Here is a 27,087-nt window from a genome sequence, read left to right as displayed (position 1 = left end):
TATTTTATTTTATTTTATTTTTTAAAGTTTTTTTTTAATTTTATTTTTTTAAAAATATATCTTTATTGATTTCAGAGGGAGGAAAGGAGAGGGAGAGACAGAGATAGAAACATCAATGATGAGAGTCACTGATCGGCTAGCCCGCAACCCGGGCATGTGCCCTGACCGGGAATCAAACCCGATTGCCTGGATCCTAGGTCGACGCTCAGCCGCTGAGCCAAGCCCAGCGGGCCTCTCTGGTTTATTCTAAAAGACACAGTTTATATAGTGAATTTTATATAGAAATATCTGATCAGTGATAGTAAGTGATTAGCTACCTTTCTGAATCAAAAGTAGCCCCCTTCATTTTTATAATCCCATCATTTTAGGGCCGAGGCATTAGGAATTAAAAGCGGTGCTTTAAATCGAAAGATAGTTCTCAAGGAGAAATACTTGTTTTTATTTGTCTGATCTAAGTTATATAACTTTAACCAGGATTTAAGGTGGTTGATTTAAGATTTCCAAGCTGCTATTTTGGTATGTTTAAGTGTATTACCACTTTTGTAATGTATTTCCCTGTTTCTTTCTGGACAGGAGCTAATGCAAGAGATCAATGATTTGAGGTTAAGAGTCAGCGAAATGGACAGTGAAAGACTTCAGTATGAAAAGAAGCTGAAAGCAACCAAAGTGAGTTTTCTCAATGACAGCAATTTTTAAACAAATGGCTCTACTGCTTATCTGTGATCAATAATAGAAATGCAGTGTGTTTTCTACTCAGTGTATGATAAAGAAGGTATTTTACAAGTGAGTGAAATTTTCTCTGATGTGGAGACTGTCCTGATTTAAGCACTATTCTGAATAAAGTCCAGGGCTTACCTAATCTGATACAACATGACCTGTCATTTCTCTTAATGACCTAACCTCCTGTGTACACAATGATACTATTTCCTTGATCACTTAGCATATCTTTTTCTGTCTATAGTTTTCCTTTCCCTCCTCTGTCTCTCTACCAGTCTTTAATGGCCAAACTTTCTAGCATGAAAATCAAGGTGGGTCAGATGCAGTATGAAAAGCAGCGGATGGAGCGAAAATGGGAGTCACTGAAGGTGCGGTGGACGTTGGGGAGTGGGGGTCCATGCTTGCTGCTTTCTGGCTTGTGGTGTTGCTGTGACGGTTTGGATGTGACAGTGTTCTTAGTGGTATGTGCATTCGTTTTGTCTGTGTGTCCCCTGTTTTTTGTGGTGTTTTTTTTTTAATATGTTTAAAGCTGATTAAAGGGACAATGTGATCCTCACTTTGTTTTCAGGAACATATGAAATAATTAGTGAAAAATAATTAGCAAGTAAATAAAAGTATTCGTTTATAAATTGAATCTCACTCTCTTACACTATCTGAGATCCAGGCTTGGTAAAACAATTACGACAAGTTCACCTGTGAAAGAATTCTTTCCCGTACCCACAGTAGACATTGCTTTCCTCCTTCGGGACTTTCTCGAAGGTGAATGTATTCAGCAGTTAACTGTCACGGCGGTGAATGGAAATTACCATTGAGAGTAAGAACAGTAAGAACAGGGCAGCGCTTCTTGCCAGTGCTACCGAAAGGTTCTTGTGCTTGGCATCTACTCCTCCCACAAGGAAATTTCTTAGCTTCGTTAGAGAGCTACATCTCGTAGCACTGAATGTAATCAGTATCTTTGGAGACTGAAAATAAAATGTTTGAAAATAAAATCATAGTTTCCTGTGTTAATTACAGCCAGCAAAATTTAAATTTGCTAAAGCTCTTTTCCAAAATGAAACTGAAAGTTAAAACATTAGTAAATAGGTAGAACACTGGACGTGGGATCTTTAATAGTTGTGTAGTTTTAAAAAAGAAGAATTAAAATCTGTTTTCTAAATCTATTTTTTTTTTTTTTTGCATTGTTGTCGGAGATTGTATCTTTGTAATGAGGATAAGTATTTGGGCCTAAGGTTTGGCTAAAGTTGTTCATTATTTGCTACCTTACCCATTAATTAAGCTCCACCTTGTGCAGGGAACCTAAGTGCCACCTTAAAATGCTATATAAATATCAAGCAAGTCTTAATATGCATTTTCCAATCTGCATTTTATTTCGCTTTTATGACACTAAGCATCTAATTTGATTATCTCTTCTGATTAACTTGGTCAAATTTTTTTTATTTAACATGACAGATAAACTTTAGGGCTACCTTGGTCCTACTTATACTTTAAAAGGTTTCTTTTTTAACTTGGGCACAAAGACACTTGGAATAGCTCTGCCATAATTACTGTAAATTAGACTTGAATAATCGCCTTTCTTCTTGTTTCTCATTGCCACTGTCTGAGTTCAGAAGTCTGCGTTTAAATCCTTGTAGTTTTTTGTTTTATTCACAAAAACTAATGGACTTAAAAGCGTACTCTCTGAATATTCTCTTTTATTCATAATCTACCCTTCTAAGATGAATTTGTCATTTGTAGGATGAACTGGCATCTTTAAAAGAACAACTGGAAGAGAAAGAATCTGAAGCGAAAGGGCTGCAAGAGAAGCTGTTGTGCAAGATGAAAGGGGAAGGGATCGACATTTTCGACCGAGGTAGGAATATGTCTTTAACGCTGGCTATCTTGTTTTGTTAAAATCCTCTGAGATCTGCAAAAGAAACGGATGTTAGTCGATGTGTCCTGTTAGCGTCAAAGGAAAGAGTAGCAGAAGCCGTCTAGCCCAGGATCATAGGGAATCCTCCAGGATCACAGGGAATCCTCCAAGACTCTTTCCTGTGCTTGGGGATCTATAAACTTCCTCGTCAGCGGCTGGAGAAGGGCAACTCTGTACTGTGTTGGGTGCATATTTTAGATTAGGAAATTGTAAATTACCAAAAGGGACTGTTACTATGTCCCAAGATTATTTTCCCCTAAACTGAACTTGAGACAACAGAAAGACATTTAGAAACCTTGTCTGCCCTGTTGAGAGAAGAAAGGCTCTGTATCTTTGGGGGCAAAAAAAATCAATGAAAATTTCTTATCATGCATTGAGCCCTTAACCTTCTAGAAAGCAAAAACAGGCTAATTTCTTTCTGGAAAAGTGCATGAATTTATCCAAAAATTGTTTTCATAATTGAGGCAGTTTGTCCTAGATTTACGTGGACTGTGATTTTTAATGTAGCGTTATACTTGATAGAAAAATAACTGAAATGAATGAAATGTGTTTTTCTGAGTTATATTTGGAAATACAAATACACGTAACATTTGACAACACTAGATCAAATTTAACCTTTCCTTGTTGTTACAAATGATGACACTGGCAGAAAACAACTTCTGATTCATTTGAAACAGAACAAATTACATTCAGTATAGTTTTAGTACGTTTTTATCTGGTATGTGAACATTGATATTGTTATTGTCTATTCAATGAGAGGCTTGAATTAGATTATCTCTCAAGTCTTCTTGGCTCTGGAATGCCCTGGCTTTATATGCCTGTAGGTTTCACAGTTATCTGTCCATCAGAAAACGTAATTCATCAAGCATTGAGAAAAATGGATTTTTTTCCCCCTCCGTAATTTGGCATATGTAGAATTGTATGTTCTTACAGGACATTCACAAACAGGTCATGCTTTTAGGATTTTAAGAGAGAAAAAAAAGGAATCATAGGACTTGTAGGCTAGAGGGTATGTTAGAATAGTACTACCCAAAGCCTGAATCAGGGACTGGTGCCAGTCTGTAAACTGTTGGTCCCGGTGCGCAACCAAGTAAATACAAGGACCGACAGCAAGTGTTTAGAAACTTCACAGCAATCTGGCGTTGACATAACATCTAACATCATGATCAGTAGACTCATCTCATTGAACAGAAGCTGCACCATGTCAGTGTTATTGAACTTGAGCGGTGAGTTGAACGTGACAGAAACAATGTACTGGTCACGATCAGGAGGGCCGAACATGGAACTGTAATGGAAATATAAAACACAACCAGTGGGACATCAACCGGCTTTTCATCACATTCTGTGTGAGGAGTGCTTGCACTCTATAGGCTGGATTTTAATGTGAGAAAATCAAGGTTCCGAAAGGTGAAGTAACAGAGGTAGTAACTCAAGTTTAGGTCTTCTGGGTTAATTACATTAGACTCTCCTTTTCACTGCACACAGAGCATTATGTAGTGAAATACCAGGGCTGGAGTCGCAAAATAGTGCTTCATAGTCAGTCTTTATGAGGTTAGAGTCTCTTTATTTAGGTAAAAGGAGACAAAATAACAGTGCTTTAAAAATATTATTTACTGTTGTAATGTGTGCTAACTTCCAATTCAATGGGTTTTCCTGCACAGATGAAAATTTTAAAAAGAAGCTCAAAGAGAAAAGTAAGGTTTTTGGTGTATTTCCATCAGCCTTTACGTTCACCGAAAGTAATACTTGGACTGTTCTTTGCATGTGTTTTTAAAGCATTTCTCTCACCAAGAATGTAAAGTTGCTTCATCGATAAGCTCTCCATTTCTCCAGAGTGTACAAATTAGAGGGTAAACAAGCAATAAAAACGGGGAGTAAAAGACCCCTTTGCGAACTTTATCTGGTTCAGCCCTTTTGCTCCACAGGATGCGTCAGGGCACCCAGAGTGGCGGGGGTGAGAAAGCTTTTTCTCTGTGGCCCAGGGGATGCCGGGTCAGAGAAGCAAATAATGTTTGCCCTCCTATAAAAACCTACTGTTTTTGAGGTTTACCATAGTTGAAAGATGGTTTCAAACTTTGCTTTTGCTTTTCAGTGTTCTGTAACCAACTTTTTCGCTGAGATCTACTTAGAGGTTTCTTTAAACACACCCTCTTGGTGTTTCCAACGAGATTCTAATTGTTTAATTGCATTAAATAATCCAGGCTGTTTAATGGAGCCTGGATTCCTTAAGGGAGCATAAAGATAAATCCTTAAAGGACTCTCTCCTCCAGACTTTGAATTCTTAAGTCAAGGGAATTTGCCTTAAAAAAGAAAGAAAAAGAAAGGCAATTCCTATAGAATATTTTAATTGAAAATGGTTTCTATCAGTACTGAATGATCCATTACTGTTTTAAAAATTATCTTTAGTAGTTTTTTCTTTCTCAAAAGAAGGCAATTTTAGCTGAAATTTTTGTCTCTGTTTCGAATTTTTTCATTTGTGATTTCATCCTAGGTTGACATTCGATCTTTAGACTATCTGCTTTTTATTATTAAAGTAACATGCTTTTGTATTTTAATATCAGATTTTAAGGGAAATCACATTCATCTTTGGCTTTTATGTTTTAAAATAGCATTTGGAAATGAAGTTTATAGATGAAGCAAAGTACTTAATATCCTTCGGTATGGACCCTGCAGCCGGCCTCTGAGCATGACCCCTCGTGCAAACACCACGTTCCATCAGGCTTACCGTTTGTGTCTCCATCTTGGTTATAACTGAATATCATTTTGTCTGCTTCTGTCATTGCGTGCACTTTGTTCATTGCTTTGACCCACTGCTTTATAGGTTTCTTTGTTGAAAACTCCGTGTTTTTATTGTCATAGCACCGAAATGTCATTTTCAGTGTCCTCGTGAAGGTTGTTGCTTTGAGAGAGGGTATTTAGCTCTCACTTACCCTTATTTTCTTTCTGGAATGATGACTATTCAGGTGAGATAGAAGATGTTCATTTTTCAGATTTTTCCCTAAAAGAGAATACGGATGGTAAATGTGCCCTTTTAAAAAACAAAACAAAACAAAACAAATCAAATCAGTAACATCTTTACCTTAAAACAATTTAACCTGAAGGGTCAGTAGCTTCTCGTTACTGTCGCACACATTAACTAAACTGACTTCTGATTTAATGTTCTGATATTTTCAGATATTGAAGTACAAAAAATGAAAAAGGCTGTGGAGTCTTTGATGGCAGCAAATGAAGAAAAGGTATCTAGATGAAATTTAAATACTTATTTGGATGTGTTATAGCACCATCTTGGTCATTCCATGCATTTTCTTGAGATCTTGCCACTTGAAAGAACACACCCTATGCCCTACTGACATTAAGGGGCAAACATTCTCCCTTCCTACCCAAGTGTGCCCACCGTCAAGGGTCACCGTCATCGTGGCCGTGCATAGGAATGGAGACCAGCAGCATTGGCCCCACTGAGAATTCTCTCTCCCCTCCGCGCATGAATTCAGAAAATGTTGGCATTATCAAATCAGTTCTTTATATTCAGAGACTGAACATAAAGAGCTGGAGATTTGGGCTGCTGTGTGAGCTCTGAAAGAGGTGACCCATGACAACTTGAGCTTCATGGTCACGTTCATTTTCTTCTTTGTATATGTTATTTTCTTCATACTTCTGACCTCTTTCATCGGGGATCGTCTGTGCCCTCCTGAGTGGTGGGATGCCAGAAAAGAGAGGCACAAGCGTCAGAAAATCAGTCTGGCCCTAGGCCTTGTTTTAGCTCTGATGGCCCAGTGCCACGTGTCCAGGAGTTTGTTTCCTCTGGTGGTTTCTCCTCATTCATCCTGCTGAGAGCGCTAAGAGCGCTGAGAGCAGGGACACAGTTACCCTACTAAGGAAGCGTGTCTCTTCACCGCTTTCCCGACCAGCTGTCCAGGCAGCAACAGTTGGCTCCAGCTCCTGTCGTCAGAACTGCTCTCCCCTTGTGAGGAATTTTCCCAAGAACTTTGTCTTGATCTGTCTCCCATCATGAGTTTCTTTTTCTAATTCCTGCCTACTCTGTTTCACTTGTCACTTATTTTTGCCTTTCATTCTCTTTATTTATTCTTTATTCCATGGAAATAAACTCATTGTCTTCTGAGGAGTAGCAGGGGTTGTGCATCAGGAAAATGAAGGCTCCTAGGCAAAGCGTCCATTAGTGAAACCATGTTTCAGACCAGGCTTCAATTGGCCCAGTGCATGCCGTGAAAGTCCTAGAACATGAGATGCAGGTGGAAGGGTGTATGAAGCTAACAAGAGTTACACCGAATGGTGGGCAACCTTGTATGCTAGGCTAATGATCTGGGGTCTTTGCTTATAGGCCTGGGGCAGTGACATAACTAAATTGCCATTTTGGAAAGCTAACTCCAGTGTCAGAACGGGGGCAGGAATAAGGGAGAGTAAAGATTGAACAATTAAGAAGCTGTTAAAATAATGTAGATGAGAAATGAAGAGGGGCTGCAATAAGGCAACGGCAGTGAAGTGTAAAGGAGGGAAGATATTTTATTATTTTTTAATCCTCACACGAGGATATTTTTTCCATTGCTTTTCGGAGAGAGTGTAAGACGTGGGTGGGGGTGGGCGGTGGAACATTGATGTGAGAGAGACACATCAATTGGTTGCCTCTGGCATGCGCCCTGACCAACACCGGGGATGGAGCTCGCAACTGAGGTACGTGCCCTTGGCCTGAATTGTACTCTGGACCCTTCAGTCCTCGGGCCAACGCTCTAACTGCTGAGCAAAACCAGCTAGGGTAGGAGGGAAGATATTTTAGAGAAATTTACAGGTTGACAAGATATTAAAATCTTTGAATTTGAGGGTAAGTTTCTGGTTTGATCAGTGGGGTAAATAATGATGTCCTCCAAGAGTTAAGGGTATCCAGAGGCTGAAGTATTGGGGGCAAATAGTGAGCTTCATTTTAGATACATTCAATTTGATGTGTCCATGGGACATCTAAAAGGAGGTTTCTCATAGAGAGTTGAAAATAAATTTAAACTTTAGATTGGTGGGGAGTGAATCTCATCAATTTTAGAAAAAATACATAGGTAGTTGTAGTTTGGTGGGGACTAAACTATAGTTGCTGCATCAGTTAGCTTTTGCTCCATGACAGATCACATTTATTATTTCTCATGCTCCTGAGGGCTGGCTAGGTGGCTCTTCTGGGCGGGGCTGCCTTAGCTGCTCTCTACGGTTAGCCCGGGGCTGGGATGGGGCTGGATGGTGTCGGATGGTGTGACTCACGTGTCTGGTGATTGACAGACTAGTCTAGGCTGGCCCCAGCTGAGATGCCTCTTTTCTAAATGTTCTCTTATCTTCCAGTAGACTAACCTACGCTTCTTCACATAGTGGCCTTAGAGGAGCAAGAGAGGGAAAGCCCCAGTGTGTAAATACTTCTAAGCCTTTGCTTAAGGCACATTTGTCGATCTCTTACCGGCCCAAGTGGGTCCACAGTCAAGCCCACATCAGTGAGGGAGGAGCTCGGGAGCTCATTGTTATCATCCGCCACAGCAAGCCCCTGGAAAAGAGAAGAGGGCAGGCACAAAACCTGAAAGCTCCGTCCTTGGAGTCTGGATTGGTAGATGGTGGCGGTTACAGAAGGACAGTATCTGCGAGGTCAGGGGATTAAGAGATTGGAAAAGAGTGGGAAGAAAAGTAAAAGAGGAAGGAAAGAGTGGAGTCAGTAAAGTGCCAAACAGAGATCAAATTAGAATAGGGATGAAAGTGCTCATTGTTTTCAGTAAATAGGTCTCTGGTGACTGATTGAAGGGAGTGTTTTGAGAAGGGAAAAGCCAGGTGGTGATGAGGGACAGCTGACGAGACAGCAGGTGTACATCTGTTTTTCAAGACTTGACATATAAGTTAGAGAGGAAAGTCATTGAAGTTGATTTTTTTCTTGGGTTGGTTTTTATTTTGTATCTTATTACCTTGTTTTGTTTTTGTTTTTTAAAGATGGCAGCTGAAGGATAGGATCTCTAAACTTAGAGGTACTTTTTCTATATGTCTGATGTACGTAGGAAAAATGTTCTAGATAGTACCAGTTTTACTAAAGTTTAGAAGTATCCTTTGAATAACGTAAATAATTCACGTCTACTTATCTTTGTGCTTCCACTACTTTTACCATTTTAAAATCATAGTATGAAAGATAATCATTTATTTTATTAATAGGATCGGAAGATAGAAGATCTTCGACAGTGCCTGAACAGGTACAAGAAAATGCAAGATACAGTGTTACTGGCCCAAGGTAAAAAAGGTAGTGTGGCTCTAAATGGTTTTCTACTTAACTTGACTTTAAGTGGCCATGATCTTTTATATTTGGCCTCCATTTATCTATGGAGCGTACCCATCGTCCCAAATTAGACAGCTCATTCATTCATTCATTCATTCATTCATTCATTCATTCATTCAAGGGTATTGTTAGGCACCTGTTCTCTGCCTGCAAGCGTATAGTCTAAAGAGCATACAAAGGAGAGCCTCTCTAAGGAATCCATTAGATAGCTTTCCAGGGACAGAATACAACAGTACATGCAAGAACTGTTTTTGCAGGAGTGGGGTGGGGGTGGGGAAGAGTTGGTGTTTTTAAGACATAAAAGACCAGTGCTGCTGGAAGGTAGTGATCAAGGGAGAGAGATGGAATGATAGAGGCGAGCACCAACCAGGTCATGCAGGTGAGGAGTTTCTTGGCCGGGAGGGATCCACTGAAGAGTCTTAACAAGTGAACTACATGATCTTTGTAGCAAATAGACCAGAGTGGGAGGGAGCAGTGTCGGAAGGAAGGAAAGCTATTTGAGAGACTCTTGCAGGATTCCACGAGGAACGATCTGAGGGTACGAATTGGAAATGTATTTTGGTGTTTGAATCAACATGATGATGTGTGGAATTAGATGAGGTGAGTGAGGAAGAGGAAGGATCAAGAAAGATCTCCGATGAAGGCAACTGGGAGGGTGGTGGTTCCATTTAACGAGACAGAGCAGCCTAGAGAAGGGGCACTGGGACAGCTAAGGGGGGCTGTGTTTAGCTCTGAATGTGTTTAAAAAAAACCTAAAAACCCCTAAGACATTTAAGTAAAGATAGTCATGCAGTTTGTTATATTTAGTATTATTTTATCTGTAGATAGGCCAAATTGAAAAAGCTTGGGTAGTCATTAAAAACAAACAAAAATGTTATGGACTATAAAAGTTCTCTTGTTTATTAGCGATACGTAGAGTGGGTTATCTGCTCTAAAAATAAGCACTGGAGATTAACAAGCCTTTTCGAAGGTACTCGTGAAACACTCAAATTTTGAAATTTTAATTTTAATTGTGTTTACAAAGATAATCTTGCTTTGGATCAGAATTTTTGAAAAAAAAAAAAATATATATATATATATAAAGATTTTCTTTGTTTTTTCCACAGTATGCTTCTAATTATCAGCATTGACTTATAGCAATTCTCATCACTCTGCATTTCTATATTTTCAAAAGAGTCTTCTTTTTAAAAAAAAAATTTGATTTGAGAGAGAGGGAGAGAGAAACATTGATGTGAGAGAGAAACATCGATCAGTTGCCTTTTGTACGCACTCAGATGGGGATCAAACCCGCAACCTAGGTATGTGCCCTGACCAGGAATTGAACCCCCCACCTTTTTGGTGCATGGGAGAATGCTCCAACCAACTGAGCCACACTGGCCAGGGCAAAAGAGTCTCTCTTTTAAGGAGTATTGCAAATTTGCAAGCAGTTTTTGCGTAGGAATAGCATGTAAAACATTGTTTAATTTTATAGTCTCAACATTGTAATTTTTATGTTTAAAAAACAAGGGAGAACAGATAAATTCCTATAATTAGACCATATTGTAAAATATTTAAAAAGTAGAGCAAAGGAGTAAAATTCAGTTATAATTATGCATGATCACCATGGGCATTTTAATGTATTTTTTTCTAGTCTTTTTTTCTAGGCATCTAAATGTGTAGCTGAGAGAGGTAGTTTTAATCCATGTACAGCAGGATAGATTTTCATAAACCATTCACAATGATGTCCTGTTCTGACAAAGTGTTACGTAAACAGTGATTTCTCACTAGGCTTTATATTTATTTAGTTAATTTTCATACAATTGTAATAACACCTAAATTCTAATAAAATTAGAATGCAAGTCTAATAAAACCTAATTTAAGAAGCTATATCTAGTTTAATATCTTTAAACAAGTATATGATTTATCTTTTTTTTTTCAGAGGTTAGAGTTCATTCTTTCTGTTTTTAAAAAGGAGTACCTGGCACTGTGGTGTTCAACACTTTCTCTTCATTTCTGGAGATGTGAACAAATTCTGAAAGCTGCTGCTTTGCTGCATTTGTGGTTGTTTTCCCCATTTAGGCTCTTCTTTCTGCTTTAAAATGAATGGAATAAAAGGATCCTCTTGGGGGATCAAAAAGTCGTTCTCTCTTTTTCTTTACTTTCTATGTTTTTTCCAGGCACACAGTAGTGATGAAAACTGAGTTGTTTAAATGGTGACTCTTGCTGTTCAGAATCACTTGTTGTACCGCTGGTATTGCTCAGATTGGTTATTTCTGAACTGAAATTTGTATAAAGCCCCAAATTTTGGAACAAAATTACAGGAGAGTTGTTGAACTGAATTAACTTTTAATTTCAATCTTGTGAGTCTGTGATTGCCCCTGTTAACACCACTATCAGTTCATACCTCTATTAACACCACTGCTAGATACTCACGTGGCCCAAAGCCCCTGGGCCTCAGGTGCTCCCAGGTGAAGCTGTTGTTTCCTAGGTCCCATGTTGTTCTTTTTCAAGTGATGCCAGAAGTCGACTCTGATATTTTTGAGGATCAGAAAATATTTTACATTTAATATATTTGGGATTCTTCTTCCAAAAGTGAAATATAAATGGAAATCTGCTGTTGTCCTCTTTTTTCTTTGTTTCTAGGCCAAGAGGGCGACTATGACGATCTGTTCACTTCCAGTTCTGTCTCCACTTTGCTGGAAGCACAGGGTTTTGGTGAACTGGAGAAAAGTCTATCATCTACGCCAGTGATGGGGTCCCCCAGTCGTGACCCGTTGAACACAAGTGTCCCGGAAGAGGTACGTAGAGATTCTTAGTATTTTCTTCCTGTTGAAGGAACGACGTCATTGAAAGTTAAACTGCTGTGGATAACCCGAAGGACATGGTTTTTTTTCTCAGTTCAATTACTGACTTAGTTTGTCCTGGCAGTTTTTTGTGTCCTTCAGGTTTTTATTTGAAATGTGTGTGGTTGTTGTTTTCCTTCTCTTTAATAAATAAATGCCCTGGGTGATGTCAAGATTGCTTGTGTAATTTAGGAAAAACATAAGAACCCCTTGGAGATAGATGTCATCTTAAATGTGGGATTATAATCTACACATTAATTATTAAGTAAAGAATAAATAAAATGGGGATAAAGTGAGGTTATATAAAGAAATTGATTTGGATCACCTGCAATGGTGTCTTTAAAAGATGATGGAATAAAATTTCCCTCTGCCTCCTTAGATTTGGAAGAAGCCACTGGAAGGGAATAAAGTTTTAAACTCATTTACTTTACTTTCACCTCAAATTGCCACCGATACCTTCTTCTGCTATCTATTGCACACCAGCCCGAAACTTTGTGTCTTGAATGACAACATTTTTTTTTGCTGACGAATCCGCCCTTTGGACAGGGCTCAACAGGAACATCTGGTCCCTGCTCCGCTTGGCAGCAGCTGGAGTGGCGCTAAGGCAGGGGGCTTGAGTCACCTGAAGGCCACTCATTCGCTGTTGGATGGGACCTCAGTTGAGACCCTGGCGGGAACCACTGCATGTGACTGCTTGGCGTCCTCCCAGTATGATGGCTGGGTCCTGAGGATGAGCATCCCAAGAGGACTAGGCAAATTTGTGTCATCTTTTATGACATGTCCCAGAAGTCATGTAGCATCTCTTCTGCAGTCACAGGCCCACCCAGGTTCACGGAGAGGGAATATCAACTACCTCTTGATGGGCAAGTGGCAATATCACATTGTAAGAACATGAACATATTGGTGCAACCATACTTGGAAAATAAATCTGCCCCTCCACTCTCTGGCTACAACAGTTTACATCCCTCCTCACATGCACAATAGACCCACCCCCTCTCCCAAGACCCCTTAGTTTCATTCCAATTAGGCATCAGCATCCCTGGAACTTGTCAGCCAGATCAGGTCAAGACGTAGGTGAAACTCCTCAGGTGCATCTTCTTGGACACAGCTTGTTGGGTACCATTCCATTCAGTTTTAAGAACTGGAACTGCCCGGCCAGGCGTGGCTCAGCAGTTGAGCATCGACCTAGGATCCAGGAGATCGCAGTTCGATTCCTGGTCAGGGCATATGCCCGGGTTGCGGGCTCGATCCCCAGCTGGAGGGGGTGAGGGGGTGCAGGAGGCAGCCGATCAATGACGACTCTCCCATCATTGATGTTTCTCTCTCTCTCCTTCTCCCTTCCTCTCTTTGAAATCAATAAAGATATATTTAAAAACACACACAACTGGAACTTAAGGGACATGCTATATGTCCCCCACATACCTGACATACAGTAGTGGGATAGGTATAGCATAACTGCTATCGCCACTCTTACTTAAAAAGGGAAAACGGAAGGCACACACGTGTCACTAATTCATAGCAATTCCAAAATCCAGCCAGGTACATGGTGCCAGTCCCTTTATTAGGACTCAGTCCTCTGGGCTCTTGGTTCTTCCTTCTGAGTCATCCTTCCTTTTCCACAGGAAGGAGGCTGTACTTGCAGATAGTAGTTTTCTGTAGAAGTGTCCATATAGGTCCAAAGCCCTCTTTAATTTTCTCCTCTCTCTGTCCCTTTTAATCTAACTTGGTATAATATTTTAAACATTTAGAATTTCTTATGAATTGATTTGTTTTCTACTCCATTAGATAAAAGCATATCCACAAATACCTTCACGATAAGCCCTTTACTTTAACAGACTTCACATTTTATAATCTTTTATAGTGTCAGAGGATGAGACCACCACTCGGTAACTGAAACAAAAATCACAAAACTGAATTTATTGCCTTTTAAAAAAAAAAAAATCTTTATTGATTTCTGAGAGAGGAAGGGAGAGGAGAGGGACAGATAGAAACATCAATGATGAGAGGGTCATTGATCAGCTGCTTCCCACCCGCACGCCTGCAACCCGGGCATGTGCCCTGACTGGGAATCGAACCTCGATCGCCTGGATCATAGGGCGGTGCTCAACCACTGAGCCACACTAGCTGGGTTATTGCTTATTTAAGTAATTAACTTTGTTGGTCAAGGACATTCTCTCCAAGCTGATCATAAAGAGGGTTTTTAGGATGCTTCGAGGTCAGGGGTTGGTGGACTTTCAGAGGCAGGAGTGAGTTGACAGCAGCTGTATGTGGTTACGAAGGTGAGACTCCTGTTGACTGGGTGGCATTTAGAGGTGTGTTTGCTGGTGTGAGTCCCCACCTTGCTGGCTGACCCCCAGAGGTGAATCATGGATTGGTTGACTTGCACAAGTGAGTCACCTCAGGCGAGTTTTGTTCATTTATTTTTACTGGAATATTTGTTAAAGTGTTTCATTTACTTGTTCATGATGTGTCCTACAATCTAACTGCTCTGTGGTCAGAAACTATTGAAAACCAGAGTATACAAATTCTTTCACAGAGTCCATCCTTAGGACACACAAGGCATTTGTTTGGGAAAATGTATTACGCATTTTTGTTGTTGCTGCGATAATATTGTTACTAGTATGCAAAGTGTTTTAGGTGATGTAGCCACAAAGTACATTACAAGTTCCTTTAATTACACTTTTCATTGATTCTGTCAATTGAAGTTAGTCCGCCTGTTCACACACAGAATAATAATAAATGGTGTGACCAACGTTCTATGTTAGACGAGTGGTAGAAACTAAAGTGGAAATGGTCCTTTGTTCACAAAGCAATTTTACCCATATCGCGTACCATCATCATTCTCATTTTACAGAGAAAACTGATACCCAGTTCCATGACTTGCCTTAGGCAAGCGTGTCGGAGCCAAGATCTCAGCTGGAGCTTAAAGTTGTTAGGGTCTCCTATTAACTTACTTTGTGGTATTTATTATGTCTTACAATATTCAGTGTCTTATTCAGAACCAAGTTCAAAAATTGCCTTCCTCTAGAATGTTTTCTCTGATCAGCACTTCTGGATGTTTACACCCTGAATTGCTGTTACTCTGTGGCTTGCGTTCTGTTGGCTGGATTGATTCTGACTCTTCTTATTATATTACAGTTCCACACCAGCATCCTGCAGGTCTCCACCCCTTCATTGTTACCAGCGTCCAAAGGCTTGGAAACTTCTGAAAAAGCACAATTGCCTCCTAAGCCTGAGACTTCATTTGAGGAGAAGTATGTCATTTATGTCCTAACATTGCAAATACAAATGTTTGGGAAAGTGGATCAGCCAAAAGCAATGGTGCTTTGCATTTATTGACAGACACAATTTTTTACCCAGAGACGCAAGAAACAGCAAGATGTGTGCCAGGGAACCATAATCAGTTCTGTGTTATTAAAATAAATGGTGTGAAGCCAGAAGTAATTGGAGATGAGGCTGAGGACATGTGGTGTCAGGTTAGAGAGGGAGTCTAGGGAACCTGGACTTTATATGCTAGGTCATGGGTGGCCATCAGAGGGTCGCAAGCAGGATAGCGGCGGCCCTGTGCCTGAGGCTGTTTGGACAGCAGCTGTGAAGGAGACAGGACAGGGATACAATGGCTTTTGCACAGGCAAAGAGGATTTGGGGGAACATAATCCCAAATTAATTGTTCAATCATACAATTAGACAAAATAGAATATCAAAAAAAGAGAAAGATAGAGCTTTCCTCCACAATTGTTTTGTTTTTGACCATTCTGTTCACTTAGAATATATGGTCTTTTCTTCATGAAGTTCATAAAGACTTTTAAAATTTTTTTTATTTTAGTGATGGAAAAAGAATCCTTGGTGCTGCTGTTGAAACCCAAATGTGTGATGGTCTTTCGTAAGTTATAATAAGTTATTGAATGTGAAAAATTTGATTGGTACTTACTTGGGACAGAGGAAGCTTCTGTTACACTAACAATAACCAGTATTGAAAATGAGTGACTGTGAGGCCTGAATTAATGAATGAAGCTGTAATGATTAAGTGGGGGCACTGAGGCTGGGGGGGTTGTAAATTAACAAATACTTGCTCATTTATCATTGTCTCATGCCAAGCTTCTGTAGATCTTCCTCACCAGTTTCCATCTGAAGTTCAGTGCTTGCAATTTTGTTTTTATACTGACATTTTAAACCTTGCAGAAAAGAATCACAGAGAGTGATGTGATGCTGGAAAGGCTGCGATGTTTTTTGCATTTTCAAGTTGATAAACTGACCTAATATCTATGTTTTTCCATGTTAAAGTCTGGATTAAGTTAGGCAAATCTATTTTTCAAGCAGGACTCAAAGATGAGATCTTTTTTCACCATTATCTTTTACTTTATTTGATAATAGACACTTCTAGCAACTTATTTACACATGAATACATGGCAAATGCCTTTTAAAAGTTTGCTTTATATTTATATTATTCTGTTTCTTCAAGCAAAAGTGTTACTTTGCTCTCTCTTTAAACTGGTCACATATTCCTGCCTTCAATTTTTTGTAAGAGCAGCTCTGTAAACCTGAATGCTAACTATGCGAAAGAGAAAGGTCTCTGGATGTTTACAATGTCACTTTGCCGACACTAGTATCACAAATGAATTATATGGACAGCAATAGGGATTCCTCTATTATGCTTTGATGAGAATTATAAAATGAAGTGCTCTGTCAGACTCAGAAAATCAATTCCTTTGTGCATTGAAAAGTAAAATTTTCATCCTTGATTTACTTTTAAAAAATATTTTTTATTGATTTTTAGAGAGAGAGGAAGGGAGAGGAGGAGAGAGAGAGAGAAACATGGATTGGCTGCCTCCTGCATGGGCCTACCGGGGATCGAGCCTGCAACCCGGGCATGTGCCCTGACCAGGAGTCGAACCAGCCACCTTTCGGTGCACAGGATGACACCCAGCCAACTGATCCACACCGGCCAGGGCTTCCTCCTTTATTTTAATTAGAACGACTATATATAAATAGTACATGAGTACTTAAAGAGTTCCCGATGTGAATGTATACATGCAAAGGATCTAGCACTAGGCCATGGAAAACACTGGTTTAAATTTTTGAACATTGACATCACAGGGATAGTTCTAAGTGTTTTTCCAGCTATTCAAACATGTGCGGGACATTTACAGTTATTGGCAGGACAGTTAACCACCCCTGCTCTTGAAGGAACTAAATGTTATAATTTACTTAAGCACATAAGTGACTGCCGGAATCCAGATGTTCTTTTATTACCAGGATTCAACCCGCACACAAGTTTAGTTTCTTTCCAAGATAGCCGCTTAAAAACAGTGGCACCAGAGCCACTTACTATTAATTCTAATTATTATTATTGTTATTTTTAGAACTTCAAGTCTGCAAAAGTCTAGCAGCCTGGGCAATCTGAAGAAAGAGCCATCAGACGGGGTTAGTTCTGTTTTTTTTCCTGTCTGTTACCCTGAGAAGAAAATATTTAGGGATCTTCATCTTTTCCCATTTTGCAAGTAAAACCCTTAAGAAGAGCTTGTGGTTTCTCTGACGGAAAATTATTAGATACCATGGGGAAGGATAAATATCAAGACGTATGATAGGAAGGATCGAAAGTAGTACATAAAACCAAAAATGGAGACTTTAATAATAAAGCACTGTCAGAAATCAATGAACCTGAGATTTTTGTAGCTGGGATCTATATGTAAATTAATTTATGGAATTGTGTGTGACAAATTGTGAATATATAAGGGCTGCCTATAACAACCTTAACTATTGTTGTTTTGAACAGGAAAAGGAGTCTGTTCAGAAGCCTTCAGAGGTAATTTTTTATTACAGTGTAAAGATGTTTTTAGACTTCTAATGCGTAAGATTGTTTAAATGCCTCCAATAAACCAAAACTCTTAGAAACAGGCTAAAAGAATTAAGCCAGACACAAAAGATCACATATGCTATGATTCCGTTTATGTGAAATATCCAGACTAGATAAATTCATAGAGACAGCACGTAAATTGGTGGTGGCCGGGGTGGAGAAGAGCGGAATGGGGAGAAGCCGTTTAATGGTAAGGGGCTTTCTTTTTGAACGAGGGAGGTGTTCTGGAACTAGATAAAAGTGGTTGTTTGCACCACATTATAAATGTACTAAATGCCACTGAATTGTTTACTTTAGAATAGGTACTTTTATGTTACATGAATTTTACCTCCTTAAGTTCCTGGGAGAACAAAAAGAAAATGGCAAACTCTTGGTCACGCAGTTTAACCTTCTTAGCGATTGTCACTGGGCTTCCTTAGACCTCACAGAAAGCCCTCCTTTGGTCCCCAGAGGTTTTTATACAACCACTGTCCATCTACAGCAAACATTCTGCTATTTTAAAGGCATCATTGAGATGGGCTCTGGTTCTTCTTTCCTCTGGTTTTCGGTCATTAGCCTCGTAAAGGTTACCGTCTGGTAGACAGGCTGCTCCCAGATGCAGTCTCTTGACTGTTGGCTCCCAGCACCTTGAGTCATCCCGGGGGTATAACTGGCGGAGGGCAGACAGTGGACACAGTGCTAATGAAAGCCGTCCTCTGCTCCTCTCGCCTTGCCAGTTCACTAATGAGGTGATCTTGACATCAGTGTTAAGACACGGATGTTAGTGCCACTAAATTGTGGCATCTGTAAACTTTCGTTACTATGAGTAGTAGGTATGTAGAGTAAAAGAACCAACCACCTTAAAGGCCTATATCCAGCTCCTTGCCCTTCTCTCCACCTCTGCAAAAAAGAAGGAAGGGAAGGGAAGGGAAGGGAAGGGAAGGGAAGGGAAGGGAAGGGAAGGGAAGGGAAGGGAAGGGAAGGGAAGGGAAGGGAAGGGAAGGGAAGGGAAGGGAAGGGAAGGGAAGGGAAGGGAAGGGAAGGGAAGGGAAGGGAAGGGAAGGAGGAAGGAAGGAAGGAAGGAAGGAAGGAAGGAAGGAAGGAAGGAAGGAAGGAAGGAAGGAAGGAAAGAGGGAGGGAGGGAGGGAGGGAGGGAGGGAGGAAGAGAGAGAGAAAGAGAAAGAAAGAAAGAAAGAAAGAAAGAAAGAAAGAAAGAAAGAAAGAAAGAAAGAAAGAAAGAAAGAAAGAAAGAAAGAAAGAAAGAAAGAAAGAAAGAAAGAAAGAAAGGAAAGGAAAGGAAAGGAAGGGAAGGAAGAAGAAAGAAAGAAAGAAAGAAAGAAAGAAAGAAAGAAAGAAAGAAAGAAAGAAAGAAAGAAAGAAAGAAAGAAAGAAAGAAAGAAAAGAAAGAGGGCAAGAGATGTTAGAGAAATGAGGACAGCCAAAGGAAAGCACTGTTACATAACACTGAAACACTATAAAAGTCCATGTCACTGTAATTGCCGATTCCAATAACCGGAAAGCTAAAAACAAATAAGCAACATCGAAAAGCATAATTTAATCACAGTTGAAGTTCTGAAATATTGTAGAAATCTGAAGTAGCTTCTGAATCAACCAAGAAAAATTTAATGACAGTGAGCCTGGTTTTAGTTAAGTATATCTGAATGTATCCCAGTTTCTGAGAATTGTTCATCCAGATTTGGTAGCTCCCAGGCAAGATATGAGTATATCCCAGAATCCCATTTCAAAAATGCATTTTAAACACTTGCTGATTATGCCTTCATTTCATTATTAATTCTTTGAGAAGAGTCTTTGAAATAATTGGAGTGCAGTCTCCTTATACTGCCTGTATAGAAGCTTGGGAACACCGCCTACTTTGTAGAATAATTATATCATGTTGTATTGGGCTTCTGTTGACGTAGTTATATTATAAAGAGTGTGAGCTGTATTATAGCCAAACCTGCGTCATAATTGTTGGAAAAGTAAGAAATCTATTGCTATTCTAGTTTTTTATCTCCATGGGGTTTGTTGGGTTTTTTTTGGACAAGACAAATAACATTTGAGAATTTCTGTACCTATCCCGATACTTAAAGCCCCTAATATTTAAACATGTGGGTTATAGGTTAGTGACAAACATGTTTTTGTTTTTGTTTCTTAAGTAGCCTTAGAATTGATTTTTTGAACTTCTAATGTGGCACTTGATATTCATAGTCAGTTTATTAGTTTAGTTACTCCTTTAAATAAAATCACGTATGTAACATACGTAGTATTGTGCCTGGCAGGTGCATCAGTGTTGTTTCATTTATTTTTACTTCTCTCTCAGGATAAAGCTCCAGTAGAAAGCAGCCCATTTGGGAGCCTCCCTCCCAAAGCCCCACGACACAATGCCTCCGTGGATGACAACCCCTTTGGCACTCGAAAAGGCAGATCTTCCTTTGGTCGTGGCTTTTTTAAAATAAAAAGTAACAAGAGGACAGCAAGTGCACCGAACTTGGGTATGTCTGGCCAAAATGCCTTTGCCTGAATTCCACCAGAACAAGGAAGAAACCAATCCCCTCCCTTCCTTTATTCATCTACATATACTTTTCTCTTTCTCAGAGGTAAAAGTGAATGACTTAGGGAGAAAATTGGCAAAAAAATGCTTCTGTGGATTTAATGCAGTGGTATGAAGATAGCTCTGTGTAGACTCGCACCCTGCTGTCTGTTCTGGGGTGTAGACAGAAGAGAGGCCTAAAACCATGATTCTCTCTGACTTTGTTATAAAAGCTTCCCATCTGTTTTTCAAGTGGATAAAGTAACCCTATGTTGACACTGCTAATGGAGTCGGCGCAGAGCAACTGAAGCACAGTGTGGTGCTTGCCTTCCCTCCCGCTGTGTGTATTTGGGGAGTAGGAGTCTGATCTGTGTTTCATTTTGTCATTCCCATGTGTCCTCTCCATTGGGCTGCGTGTGATTGTGTGCGTTGGTGGGATATCTGAAGATCGTAAACGAAGTGCCAGTGCACCCACCTTAGGTATCGTACCCCTGCATGCCAGCCTCGGCCAGTGCTGCGCTCCAAACCGAGCTAATCCCTGCTCTTGGCATCTGTGACCTCTAGAAAGCGAGCTGACAGCAATCAAAAAATGCAGTTCTTTACTCCAGAGTATTCTTTCCATCTTCTGCTAAAAAGGACTCTCTGTAGAACCTTTGCTTCCAAGCAGAAACACTGTTTTAAGCAATGCTAATGACACCTTGCGAGTAGCGCTGGGGGATCCAGAGTGCACAGCATCCCTCTCAGGGCAGGGCAGGTGTGTCCTGGCATTGTGAACTCCAGCTTTCACCCTTCAAGCACATTCCTCTCACACTAACTCCCAGGTCCTGGCAGTTCCTTCTCCACATTTCCATTTCTGCAGCCTCCAAAAAGAAATGTTTTTAGCCAAATAGGTCTATGGAAGACATTGAAAATGGTTTTTTAGACTTGCTTCTCTTAGGGGAGTGTTCTTCTGACATTTTATTGCTTTGAAGATAGAGGTAACATTTAGTGATGACACAGGTAACTGTGTGTTATTTGAGGAGTTGCCCCCAAAGTGATTTTAGGAGGGGGAAGCTCAGTTTTCCTCGTTAAGGGCAGGGTTCCAGGAAGAAAAAACAATCTAAACATAAAAATGAGATGCTTTTAAAATGAGGGTGGTGTGGGCAACATTTCAGGGACACGAATACCCATCATGGCTGTAGGGTTTGGGTGGAAAGGTTGTTTTGGGTTTTCCCCACAGGTTCTGTTACCTTGTAAAGATGTCCACGTATCTCTTCACGTGGATCATCAAAGGTGACCCCTCTCTCTCTGTAGCCTTAAATGTCTAGAATGAACACTGGATGAATACAATAAACTGATTCAGCCAAACAACTATTTTCAAATGTTTTGTTACCTTTCTTAGAAGAAAGGTATTGTCAATGCTAAGAGGCAAATGCTGCTTACTATAACCTATAACCACAGCTCCGCTTCATAGAAAAGTCAACCTCTGCAACCTTTATATCTTTCTAAGACACTGCTCCTGTGATTTTTGTACAACTTTTACTTCCCTATATAAAAGTGTAAAATCTCACATTGAAGAAACAGTAGCCCTGTATTTTCTAGTGTGGGACCCCATTAAGGAACAGCTAAAAGAACTAAAATAGGTGTTGCTTGGAGACCTAGGAGTAGCAAACTTGGATGTCATTTTTTGTAAGGCAGAAATCAACAGGCACTAATTTTATATCAAAAGAAAAATGTATTCATATTCAGTGCATTCTTCTCCCAGTGCCTAGGATATGATAGGTTATAAACAGAAATAAGTCCCTTACATAAATTGCCAGAACTTGGAAACTGGTTTGAAATAAATGCCAAAGGTAAGGAAGGAATGAAAAGAAAATGACAAAGAGTTTGAACTGGAGTGCAAGGAACATATTAATTGATGTTAATGAAATATTAAATAAAGAAATTAATACAATGGAAAATTTGCCTAGTCCAGGATGTCCCCGGCATACCGAATTGGAAATTTATTCAGCATTCAGATACTGAGGCTGGAGAGAAAGATGAGGCCCAGAGATTTTCATGCCTGCTGCTTATCAATGAGTGAAGCCATCATTTAGTGCTGAGCATAGAGTAGGTGAGCTTGTCAGGAGATCCTGCAGAGGGAACTTAGAACAGAATCTTGGGGTGGCGTGGAGGAGAAAGACAACAGGGTGCTATAGCAAAGAAGGATCTATCAGATGGCTGGTCTAGGAGGGTGTCATGACAAGAAGCTAAAGGAGTAGGCGATGATCAACAGTACCAAGTGGTATAGCAAGATTGAGAATAATTTCATTGTGAATTAAATCACTCAAGGAAAGAATATGGCAATCCTGTCACACCTTTGAATCTCAAAGGGGTTGTAATTCTTAAGTTAATTGACTTTATACACAATCCATGTACAATAGAACATAATTTGTGTTTCATTTGTAATAGTTGCAGGGTGCTCTTTGTAAATCATTGGTTTATAGACCAACAGAAGAATTCTTACCAGTTGTTAGAGCCAAGAAGGTTAACGTCTAGTCATGTTCATCTCATATATTAAAACTCACTGAGTTGGTATTCTCTTCGTGGAATAGCTGAAACAGAAAAGGAGACAGCCGAGCACCTAGACCTGGCTGGTGTATCTTCTCGGCCAAAAGAGTCACAGGGGAGCAGCCCCTTCCAGGTGTCCCTGTCATCTCCAGATTCCAAAAAGAAATCCCGAGGCATCATGAAACTCTTCGGAAAGTAAGTAACAGAGTGAACAAGTGAGATGGGTTTTGTCTTACGTGTTGTTCAAATGTAGGAAGAAATGGAAAATAGCTGAAAATGGACGTGAAATTGTGAAGCTTTTGCTTTCCTCTTCTGGAGGGAAGATTGTGATTTGGGACTCATTAACTCACTGGGTCTCAAAGTTTAAATCCAAATGTATATCCTAATGACATACAAAGAGGAGTAGCTCATGTATATGCACCAATTACAAATGTCCTGATTAACTTTAAATTCTAGGGCCTCCTCAGGTCCGATACAAGGCAATGTGTGTTGTATCTTCTCTTCAGACTTAGGAGAAGTCAGTCGACTACATTCAACCCAGATGACATGTCTGAAACTGAGTTCAAAAGAGGAGGGACAAGGGCAACTGCTGGGCCCCGACTGGGTTGGTCTCGAGATTTGGGGCAATCTAACAGGTAAGAACAGCTAAACTAATGGACTTTTGCATCTCTACCCAAGCATCGGGGTCTCATGAGCACCAGCAATGTTAGTATTGTCTCTGGGTTACACAGTCAAATCCATTGCTTACTGCCATGCCTGTTGGAAGGGTCCACCATCTTTAGAGCAGTGTAATTTGACAATGGTTGATGAACAACCATGCAGAAGATGTGGGCTATGTGAGATAGGTGAGGAGCCTCAACTAAAGTGCCCACAACATCTGAACTAAGATGACTATTGGCCGTGCCATGTGGCTCAGTTGGTGGGTGTTGTCCCGTGCACTGAAAAGTTGCTGGTTCGATTCCTGGTGAGGCCTGGGCTGTGAGCTGGATCCCCGGTGAGGGGCATTCAGGAGGCAGCCGATTAATGTTCTGCTCTCACATCAATGTTTCTCTCTCTCTCTCCTCCCCCTCGTCCTTCCTGTCTCTCTAAAAATCAATGGAAATATTTAGAATGACTATTGGACTTAAATTTTCAAAGAAAATAATTGTAAGTACTGTAAAGCATAGCCTTGCAAAGATGGCATAGTGTAGTGTCTTAAGAGTAAGTTCTAGAGGCAGACTGCGTGGGTCTGATTTCTGGCCTTACCACTTCCTATAAGCTGGGCAACTTTGAGCAACTACTTTCATGCTCTGTGCCTCTGTTTCTCATAGTATTTATTATTACCTACCCCAAAACAGTGGTTGTGAAGATTAAATGAGTTTATATATGCTAGGTATCTGGCAAATAATAACTGTTTAATAAGTATTAGTGATTAATGGAGTTTGTGAAAGCATGTGAAGACATACATTCTATCAGAAATCTTAAATTTATTGGGACTATGTAATGTTTTATTCATTACAACTTTAAGAACTTTTCTTACACCTTCCTCACAGTTCAGAGCTGGGTTGGAACTACTATACTGATATACTGAGCATAAAAAGGGTGGGGTTGGCACACATATAGCACAAATCATTGATACTAAATCTTTCAAACGTGATAATGGGCCAGAAACCTTTTAAAACATGGTCCCTCCCGGTTTAGCCTTCTTCAGATACTGAGCAGTCTCATTTGCCATCTGTTCTCTTTGTACAAGTAGAGGACCTCCTTGTGCTGATAAAGAAGAAGGAAAAAGTCTTGTTTATCACCACTCCCCCCCACCCCCAACAGGAATACTATTTGTGTGTCAAAGTAAAAGAAAACAAAAATTTGCTTTCATTATACTTATAATCAGTGCTGACATATTGCCTTCTTCTCATGGCTTGCCATCTGGAGAGAAACCATAATTCTGCTAAAGTTAATTCAAGTTTGCCTTGACTTTCTTTTTATCTGACCTAGTGTTTTCTGTTTGTGAATTCAGTCTTCAGACAACATTGGCTGAAACTAACACAATGACTTGACTTGTTGGTTCAACTCAGTCTCCTATAGAACCTGTTTTTGCTAAACCACACTGAATCTTTTGTGGTTTCATTTGAAATGAAGACTGTGGTCTCACAAGGTCACTTTCAACTCCAGTGCCACTCCCTCTTCCAAATATGTACTGATAATTAAGCTTTGCATAGTCACATGTGTGTCACCAGGAAAGCCCCATGTCTATTGAACATACAGTCCTTCGGCCTTGATGATAAGCCTCAAGATTGGCTTTGAATTGTTTTTCATGCAACTGTTCATTTTCTTACAGTGACTTGGATATGCCTTTTGCCAAATGGACCAAGGAGCAGGTTTGCAGTTGGCTTGTGGAACAGGGCTTGGGGTCCTACCTGAATTCTGGCAAGCACTGGATTGCATCTGGCCAGACGCTTTTGCAGGCTTCTCAACAAGATCTAGAGAAGGTGACTACTTCTCTATTTTGTTTGCATAACAAGTTCTGAGAGAGAGAGATAGAGAATATAAATGTAGGGCTGTTTTCTACGCCTTAATGGGCAATGGGGGGAGCCAGTAAGTGCTCTTGGAAAAGTCTGGGTTTCCTGCTTCATGCTTATTTCATTTCATGGACTGAAAACAAAGGACCTGGTTGTAATGATTCCTTATGGAACACTTAAGCCACTGGACATTTTAATGAAAAATAATTGTATGGCCATAATAATAAACCTTAAGCTCATATTTCTCAAAATCATTTTGTGGCTTTATCATTAGCCCATCTCCCCAATGCAATTCAACTTCACTTTGCAAACAGGGGGGGAAAGAGCCCTACATTTAATGTTCCATTATTTAACATTTCTTCCCAATTATTTAATAAGAGTGGAATTCCTGTTATGCGTCCTACAGTACCCGTCCTGCAGAGGAAGGAACCTACTAGCAAGTGTCTCACACCACTAAACTAACACCAGTGGTCTTGGCTTTCTGGGAGCCTTTTGTTCAGCAACCTTTTACTAGCCCGAGTTAGTGTTCTGATTTCATGTCATTGTTGGCTCTTCAATGCTCGCTTCATTTTGGAGGAATCTGCATCCTTTGCCAGTGGCATCCAGCCCATATTGACAGAATTGTAAAGCCAGTGTTTCTGTTTATTATTTCAGGAACTTGGAATCAAGCATTCGCTTCATCGAAAGAAACTCCAGCTGGCATTGCAAGCTCTGGGATCTGAGGAGGAAACCAATCACGGAAAGCTGGATTTCAACTGGGTCACTAGTAAGAGGTTTTCAATTCTTAAATTCGTAAATAAGTAAGCAAGCAAATAAATACATAATACTGCGTTTTTCTTTTTAATCACAAGAAGGTTTTCTGTGGCACATTAATGACACAGTTTTCTGTCCTTTAGGATGGCTGGATGACATTGGTCTCCCCCAGTACAAGACCCAGTTTGATGAAGGACGCGTAGATGGTCGAATGCTCCACTACATGACCATTGTAAGTGATTCACTCTTGGGGCTTGGGGGTTTTCACAGTGATTCCACCAGAGTTTGAATGTGTTGCTTTAACTTGAGGAGAGGGGCAGGAATATTTCCCGATAAGGTGAAGTTGTAGGATTTGGTGGTTGCAACAGCCTTGGAAAATTTGAAACCTCATTTAAATGAAACTATCCAGAAAGTTGATTTTATGTATATCCAGTGTTGTCGACACTGAAGTGCACACTTTGAATGGGTAAATTTTATGGTAAGTGAATTATACCTTATAAAGATGTTTTAAAAATAGAGTGTGGAGTTTTGAATCCCTGGCAGTCTCTAAATTATGTATATTTCTATATGCAGTAACCACTTAGGAAAGGCTACCCTCTGACCTGACATCCACAGGGACTTGTCTTCTCCCTACCCTCCCACTTTTGAGAACTGTTACCTGGAACTCACTCACCCTTCTCACTTCTGCCCAGTTCTGCTAGGGTGGGAGTCACCAGAGTAAAGAACTAGGGAAATGGTTTCACGTGTCTAGCCTTTCTTCCCATGGGTACCAGGACTTGCCCCTGCTTTGCAACAGTGGGGAGAGAGGGGTTCCAGGAGAACGTGTTCTAGGTACCATAGTGTCCTACCTGACATACTTTTATTTAAATGGTTTTTTGTGAGGTAGGCTATGGATTCAACTACCATAAGTATCTCCTTTAAATAAATTGAAAGTTTCAAACAGCTGACTTAATGAGAATTTTTTAACATTAAAGAAACTTGGAGATCAGCTCATGGGATCTGTTTTCTTCTCTATCATTGAACCAAAGTCTGCATCTTGGTGGGCATATTATGTAACACTAACAGGAGGTATGTTGCACATTTACTGTGTGCCAGGCACTTTACTGGGATCAATACTCAAGTCTCAGCAGTCCTTGAGTTAGCACTCTACTGGGTAACCTGACCAAGTTTCCATAGTTCCAGGGTAGGA

The 27,087-nt window shown here is 40.1% G+C and overlaps 1 protein-coding gene across 5 annotated transcripts in view; it reads left to right on the top strand.

Moving 5' to 3' along the window:
• PPFIBP1 (PPFIB scaffold protein 1) overlaps positions 1–27,087 on the top strand; it is a 156,964-nt gene that overhangs the window by 123,372 nt on the left and 6,505 nt on the right. Inside the window, exons 8-24 of one of the 5 annotated variants that reach the window (XM_016199108.2) lie at positions 574–666; positions 2,452–2,566; positions 4,288–4,320; positions 5,801–5,862; positions 8,810–8,894; positions 11,553–11,707; positions 14,891–15,006; positions 15,579–15,635; positions 17,116–17,176; positions 17,529–17,558; positions 19,909–20,080; positions 20,566–20,598; positions 22,692–22,842; positions 23,154–23,282; positions 24,965–25,115; positions 25,800–25,911; positions 26,042–26,130. In XM_016199108.2, coding sequence (XP_016054594.2) covers positions 574–666; positions 2,452–2,566; positions 4,288–4,320; positions 5,801–5,862; positions 8,810–8,894; positions 11,553–11,707; positions 14,891–15,006; positions 15,579–15,635; positions 17,116–17,176; positions 17,529–17,558; positions 19,909–20,080; positions 20,566–20,598; positions 22,692–22,842; positions 23,154–23,282; positions 24,965–25,115; positions 25,800–25,911; positions 26,042–26,130 — 1,644 coding nt within the window. The remainder of the gene's footprint in view (positions 1–573; positions 667–2,451; positions 2,567–4,287; positions 4,321–5,800; positions 5,863–8,809; positions 8,895–11,552; positions 11,708–14,890; positions 15,007–15,578; positions 15,636–17,115; positions 17,177–17,528; positions 17,559–19,908; positions 20,081–20,565; positions 20,599–22,691; positions 22,843–23,153; positions 23,283–24,964; positions 25,116–25,799; positions 25,912–26,041; positions 26,131–27,087) is intronic. The other 4 variants (XM_016199105.2, XM_016199104.2, XM_016199107.2 and 1 more) reach the window with 4 other exon arrangements.

The sequence above is a fragment of the Miniopterus natalensis genome, chromosome 2, assembly GCF_054644295.1.
Source record: "Miniopterus natalensis isolate mMinNat1 chromosome 2, mMinNat1.hap1, whole genome shotgun sequence".
NCBI lineage: Eukaryota > Metazoa > Chordata > Mammalia > Chiroptera > Miniopteridae > Miniopterus > Miniopterus natalensis.
This window is presented reverse-complemented; position numbering and strand designations above follow the sequence as displayed.